The sequence below is a fragment of the Prionailurus bengalensis genome, chromosome D3 (assembly GCF_016509475.1).
Source record: "Prionailurus bengalensis isolate Pbe53 chromosome D3, Fcat_Pben_1.1_paternal_pri, whole genome shotgun sequence".
In the NCBI taxonomy this organism is placed as follows: domain Eukaryota; kingdom Metazoa; phylum Chordata; class Mammalia; order Carnivora; family Felidae; genus Prionailurus; species Prionailurus bengalensis.
Window position 1 is genome coordinate 14697086 of NC_057356.1, and position 6647 is coordinate 14703732.

At 48.8% G+C, this 6647-nt stretch overlaps 1 protein-coding gene across 1 annotated transcript; it reads left to right on the top strand.

Moving 5' to 3' along the window:
• The first annotated feature begins 561 nt into the window (after window positions 1-561).
• Window positions 562-5837, top strand: PEBP1 (phosphatidylethanolamine binding protein 1). The gene is made up of 4 exons (XM_043557717.1): window positions 562-859; window positions 2268-2377; window positions 3063-3163; window positions 4828-5837. Exons 1-4 carry the CDS (start codon window positions 596-598, stop codon window positions 5043-5045), a joined length of 693 nt encoding a protein of 230 aa, XP_043413652.1. The 5' UTR covers window positions 562-595; the 3' UTR covers window positions 5046-5837.
• Window positions 5838-6647: the final 810 nt, after the last annotated feature.

The following is a 6647-nucleotide window of genomic DNA, read 5'->3' on the forward strand; positions in this document are numbered from 1 at the left end:
CAACACAGGAATCATTATGGTTTAATAAGTTAAAAAAGAAAACCACTTCCCAGGAATCTTGTTTGCACCAAGTGGGTACAGGGGAATCAAATACATGTGCAAATATATCTGTCCGTTTAGAAAAATGCACATTAGTTTGATCTCAGGCCCTCTCACTTGGCAGTTACCAAAACGTGAGCATGCGCAAAAAGTACAGGGCGGTGAGGGCAACCAGGTTTGCTGTAAGAAGTGGGAAAAGAAGCAAGGCCTTATCATTTCTGTATTTAAAAAATAGAGCAAGAATCATGCAAAATGGTAAAAAAAAAATTATATATATATATATATATATATATATATATATATATATATATATGCTAGTTTAATTGCATTTCTTGATACAACAGTCTTGCAAATCGAGGCACAGCAACTTGGAAATCTGCTACTGCAGCGGGTTAGCAACTACCCTCAGTGCAAAAAGAAAAGGCAAAACCTACTGCATTGACCTGGGACCGCGAGACGCCCCGCGCTACCGGCTTTGACCAATTAGAGCGCAGAGTAGGCCGGACCTCGCCTGTGATTGGAGGACAGGGGAAGGGCAAGGCTGTGGCTCCGGCGCATGCGTCTCCACGGCTGCTGGTCCTGCACCTCCTCCCGCCAGCTCGCCGACTGCTGGGAGTTGCTGTTGCAGGCCTGTGCCCTTACCTCCCGCGTCTCTTCTCCGCCGTCTGCCCACCTCGGCTCAGCGATGCCGGTTGACCTCAGCAAGTGGTCCGGGCCTTTGAGCCTGCAGGAAGTGGACGAGCGGCCGCAGCATCCGCTGCAGGTCAAATACACGGGGGCGGAGGTCGACGAGCTGGGCAAAGTGCTGACGCCCACCCAGGTACCCGAGGGCGGCGGGCGTGTCTCTGCTCCAGGCCTGGAGGCCTCCGGGGAGGGGACCCGGCGGAGATGGGAAGGATGTTCCGGCCTCTGTGCGCCGGCTCCTCAGAGGGAAGGGGGTCGCGGTGCTCACGCTGCAGGCCTGCAGGCACCTGCGGGCACCAGGACCGCAGCACGTGGCGGGCGGAGCTCCGCCTGCAGGAGAAAGTGATCTACTTTGCAGGGACTTACTTCGTGGCGTTGGTCGGGGCCTAGGCCCAGAAACTGCTTGGGCCTTGGGGGCAGGGGCGGGGAGGGGGCGGTGCCCGGGAAGTGATGGCCGAGGTCGCCCCGGCTGCCCCAGAGCCTCCCCTCGGGTCCCAGAATTTTAGGCCACAGTTTGGGTGGCAGAGGCCCCACCCGAGGCCATGTGACGCATTATGTAACCGGTGACCAGTATCGCCCCCGGTTCCTCCGTTTGTCTTAGCGGGCAAGAGCAAGAAGCCACCCGAAGGTAAGTTCTAAGTTCGTTCTGCAGCTGGAATGCTCGAGGGCCAACAGCCTGCAGTGTTCTACCGTTTGGCCTCCAACGCCCCTGCCTGAGACCAGACCAGGCCCTGGCTGCTGCAAGCGGAGAAACGGGTGCCAGACACTTGCTAGTTATCGGTCATGAAGCTCCGGGGCAATGGTGTGAATAAACTGTTCTGACAGTGTACTGTGTTGGATGTTTACAGAGCTTATTGTTTTAAATAAAGTGCCTCTCTGCAGCCCACGTTTTCCCAGACTCACTATGCAGTTGGGCCACCTGGACTTTCTCATTTTCTGTGCATTTTTTTTTTTAATTTTTTTTTTCAACGTTTATTTATTTTTGGGACAGAGAGAGACAGAGCATGAACGGGGGAGGGGCAGAGAGAGAGGGAGACACAGAATCGGAAACAGGCTCCAGGCTCTGAGCCATCAGCCCAGAGCCTGATGCGGGGCTCGAACTCACGGACCGCGAGATCGTGACCTGGCTGAAGTCGGAGGCTTAACCGACTGCGCCACCCAGGTGCCTGTTCTGTGCATTTTTAAGTGTCCAGTTAATTCAGATTGCACTTAAGCAAGCCCCAGCTAAGCTCCTGGTCACAAAATCTAGAGAACCTGTCATTCCAGACCATGTGAGGTTGCAGTTTAGAGGACTCAGTCAGCGGCAGGGTTTAAATTCGGACCCCACCTCTTTCTGTTAATAACATGCTAGGGTAACAGCCCTGTAGTGTGGTTGGGACTAAAATAAATAATGTATATTAGTAAGCTCCTGGCTCTCAGCAGAGTCAATAAACTTTAGCTTTTATTAATAATCTACTGTGTGTTACCTTTGAGGAACCTGAAATCAAAGAGTGTTGGCTTCTGCATTTCCAACTTTTTAACTCCACACTGCTTCCTTCCTACAGGTTAAAAACCGGCCCACCAGTATTGCATGGGATGGCCTTGATCCAGGTAAACTCTACACCTTGGTCATGACAGACCCAGATGCTCCCAGCAGGAAGGACCCCAAATACAGGCAAGTTGGGGAAAGACGGGGAACACCAGGAACACCAGGTCATCCAAATATGACCTAGTGCTTTCTGGCATGCTGTGCCAGGAGAATAGACCCAGTTTGGGATGTCCACACCCATGCTTAAGCCAGAGTGTGCATTTCCTACCTCTCAGTCCCTAGTGCAGCAGTCTAGAAACTGTAGCCCAGAGCCACATCTGTCTCATACCTATTTTTGTATAGCCCCATGAGCCAAGAATGGTTTTTACATTTTTAAGTGATTGAAATTGAAAGAATAATGCTTTGTAACATGTGAAAGCTACAAGAAATTCAAATTTCAGTGTTCATATATTAAGTTTTGTTGGGACACGGCCACGATAACTTATTTATGTCTTGTTAATGGCAGCTTTCACACTATCGCCACAGAATTGGATAGTGACAGAGACAGTATGAACGGCAAAGCCTAAAACATTTACTGTCTGGCCCTTTCCAGAAAGTGTTTGCAGATACTGCCTAGAAAATCTCAGAGGGAGGTATTGGGCCCTCTCTTGTGCAGAGTGGTGAGGTTTGTGCTGGCTAAGAAAGCAGGACTGTCTGTCTGTGTCATCGCTGCATCCTGGCCCAGAGCCTGTGCTTCGTGCACACTTGCTGACTGTGCAGTGAGTGTGTACTAATTTCCTGTGTGTTGACTGTCCTGTGTTCCTCATTATAGGGAATGGCACCATTTTCTGGTGGTCAACATGAAGGGCAACGACATTAGCAGTGGCACAGTCCTCTCTGATTACGTCGGCTCTGGGCCTCCCAAGGGCACAGGTCAGTAAAAGCTACTTTTGGGGGGTGAGGCAGGCGGGGGTAGTGGGTGCACATTAGGAGTGGCCCAAAGGGCTGCAAGTTTTAGTTTGGTTCTCAGAGATCCCTTAGCCTAGTGGGGCTTTCAGGCAGTGCAGTTCAACCTCCAAGGCAGTTGCCTGCCAGAGACATTGAGACCTGCAGTGACGTCAGGTGGCTAGAACCTTGGGTTCTGGTCAGATGGCACCTCTGTTAATGATTGCCTCTCAGCCACTAGGCCATCATATGCAGGGAAGTCGGTGAGAGCATTCCGAGGAAGCAGTGTTGCAGAAAGCTTGGAACAGTTTCCGGGGGTGGGCGGTGGGGGTGGCAGTGCCATGCCGCTGCACGTGGATGGAACACAGTTAACCCATCTGAGTTCTACATTCAGCCTTCGCCGGTTCCCATGGAAGACCTCAGAAGTTACCATAGTTTCCAAATTTGTTATAAAGAACTGGCTTCTTTATCTCTTTATAGCTCCTTTCTGTTGCAAGTGTAGGGTGGTATCCTCTTGAAAAGACTTGGAAGCAAGACGTATACTAAAGATACGCACACATGTTGTGTGGTGTTATATTACAGATTACATGTGCTGTGTTACAAAGAGAGGGAGAATACTATACTGAAACTTCCCCACGTCAGATGTTACACCTGTTGTGCATTACAGGGTGCTTTCATTTGCTGGAATAAGGAAGTCAGGTGGTTGGAAACACTGTCCAGCCGTGTTAGTCTGAAGAGGTACAGGAAGGTTCCCGACAAGAACAGTTGGCCATAGGCTCATGCTTTATCTGTAGACCCTGAAGCTTCAGATGGCTTCACGCCCTCTCATGTATTCATAAGAGGAAAGTAAAGGTACATCTTTTCCAGGGATCGATTAAGTTCTCTAGGGCAGTTATATAATTAGGCAGTTTAATTATGGGAAGTACACACAGGAGAATAAAGCAATTCTCTCGAGTAGGAGCTGTGTTCTCGTTAGCAAAAAAAGCTTCAGTGACTGACTTTTTTTTTCCCCTTTTGCTTTTTAAAAAATATTCTTTTAGTAAAGTACAATATGCATAGCAAAAAATGCCCAGACCATAGTTGTTTTAGTCCATGAATATTGACTGACAGATGAAGGTGACCCTGTAAGCACCTTTGAACACTAGTTGTTTTTCAGCATCTTTGCTACTTAGTTGGTTGCAGTGAGTTTTACCAGGCACTAGGGTAGGTCCTGCGGTGAAGACGGTCAACTAGACAAACAGCATAGCTTTATGGAGCTCTTTTCTAGTGAGGAGACTAAACTGAAAAGTAAGACTCTTAGAGGAGTGTTACTACGGCAGAAGTGAAGTGGGTGTTCAGATGGGGGTGGTGGAAGATGACTTGCAATCGGGTCCCAGTGGAGATGGGCTGGGAGCCCAGAATGAGATGAGTGGGGGGCAGAGGTGGTAGGAGGGGTGAGCAAGGGCCAGGCCCAGGCCCTGCTGCCAGCTGTGGACTTCATGCCAATTGCAGTGGGTTTTCAGCAGGTGAGTGTCCTGACTCCTACCTCTGCGGGTCCTCAGTGTCCCTCTTGCCAGTGGGGTGGCTGGGTCCCTCCCAGTTGGCACGTCGAACATGAACATGGGTGACCTCTCCATCCTTGATGCCTAGCTGTGTATGCATGTTCCCTCCAGGCCTTCACCGCTACGTCTGGCTGGTTTACGAGCAGAACGGGCCGCTGAAGTGTGACGAGCCCATTCTCAGCAACCGATCCGGAGACCACCGTGGCAAATTCAAAGTGGCATCTTTCCGCAAAAAGTACGAGCTTGGGCCCCCGGTGGCCGGTACATGTTACCAAGCTGAATGGGATGACTATGTGCCCAAACTATATGAGCAGCTGTCTGGGAAGTAGGGAAATGCTAGGAGACAGAAAGCATCCTGGAGGTCTGGAGCAGTGTTCTCAAGTTCAGTGTTGCATGTAGATTTCTCTGCTCTCCCGTGTCCCATCCTCACAGGTGAGGCCTGAGCAATCAGATAGTGGTTTAGAGTGACTTTTCCTTCTGCCTGTCCTTTTATAATTTCAGAGAGTCACATCCCAGTTTATGTTTTGATCAAATTTGAACTCCTTTGTGAGGGATATATTGGTACCAGGATGGGGTCATCACATTGTTAATATGAGAGTAGCAACCCAGAATTTAAGAAAGAAAAAATTCAGGTAAAAAGACCAGGTCTTCTAGTAATAGAGCAGAGCATCAAAGACTCTTGAAGGGAGGTTTAAAAAAAAAAAAAAAAAAGAGAAAAAGATTCGTTGCCTCTGCCTTTGTAAGCTGAGTCTGGAATTGTGCATGATGGCACTTCTGGGTCATGTTTCCACGGCCATGTCTCTCACCAAGAAAGCCAGAGGCTGGTGTGTCCACTAACCCCCAACATCTCAGACTATTTACTAGGAGTAAGTGTCCTCCTCTGCCTCCTTGAAATAGCAGTATTGGAAAAAGCAATAGGCAGAGTTGCTTTGCGGTTAAGGCACTGCCATTTAGATGAACTACAGGGCTGAGTAAGTTTGTCAAAAATCCCTAAGTTGTCTACCTGTTGAACTGGTCACTCTTCGTCTGTGTAAGAAAAGCCGATCTGGGGTTGCGGACTATTGTGTTAATTATGCTGTTTGCTTATAGTTGAATAAAAGTAAAAACATTGTGTGGATGAATCAGGTCTCTAGATATTTTGCCCTTTTGGGTATGGGGTTTCATAAATGTGGGAAGTCAAGAGACAGCCCCTTTCCCTGACCAGTAATGAAGACCGGCACTTGATTCAGGGACCATACAGAGAATCCACGCTGTATATGTGCCATCAGACTACAGCAGAAGTAACCATTCCATGGGCATGGGCTCCTGGGTGGCTCAGTTGGTTAAGTGTCGAACTTTGGCTCAGGTCATGATCTCACGGTTTGTGAGTTCGAGCCCCACATCGGGCTCTGTGCTGACAGCTCAGAGCCTGGAGCCTGCTTCGGATTCTGTGTCTCCCCCCTCTCTCTGCCCCTCCCCTGCTCACACTGTCTCTTCCTCTCAAAAATAAATAAACATTAAAAAAAAAAAAGTAACCATTCCAACTTGAGGGTTTTAAAAAAAATAAATCACAAAGCTTTAGGCCAACTCTTGCCCAAAAAGTACCTTTGTTTTTCAAAAGGACTTCTCTCCACCTGAGTGAAACCAGTGGCACACCTTCTCCGTTGGTACTGTTGGGCACAGGAACAATGACCAAAAAATAGGCTACACCTCTCACTGTTCTGACTTGTGATCCATACGGAATCTGTACCCAAAAGGTGGGAGGGTGGGTTGGGGGGAGCTTACAGTTGACCCTTGAACAATTCAGGGTTTGTGGCACCCCGCCCCACCCCGTGGTTAAAAATCTGTGTATAACTTTTCAGTCTCCATAACCTTAACTACTAATAGTCCGCTGTTGACTGGAAGCCTTACCAATAACAAATAATTGCTTAACACATTTTGTGTCTTCTATG

What these genes read in the sequence shown, in the direction of transcription:
- PEBP1 (XM_043557717.1), top strand. Translation starts at nt 596, where the DNA reads ATGCGTCTCCACGGCTGCTGGTCCTGCACCTCCTCCCGCCAGCTCGCC. An exon ending in AAGTGCTGACGCCCACCCAG is followed by an intron (nt 860 to 2,267) that starts GTACCCGAGGGC and finishes TCCTTCCTACAG; the next exon opens with GTTAAAAACCGGCCCACCAG. An exon ending in AGGAAGGACCCCAAATACAG is followed by an intron (nt 2,378 to 3,062) that starts GCAAGTTGGGGA and finishes TCCTCATTATAG; the next exon opens with GGAATGGCACCATTTTCTGG.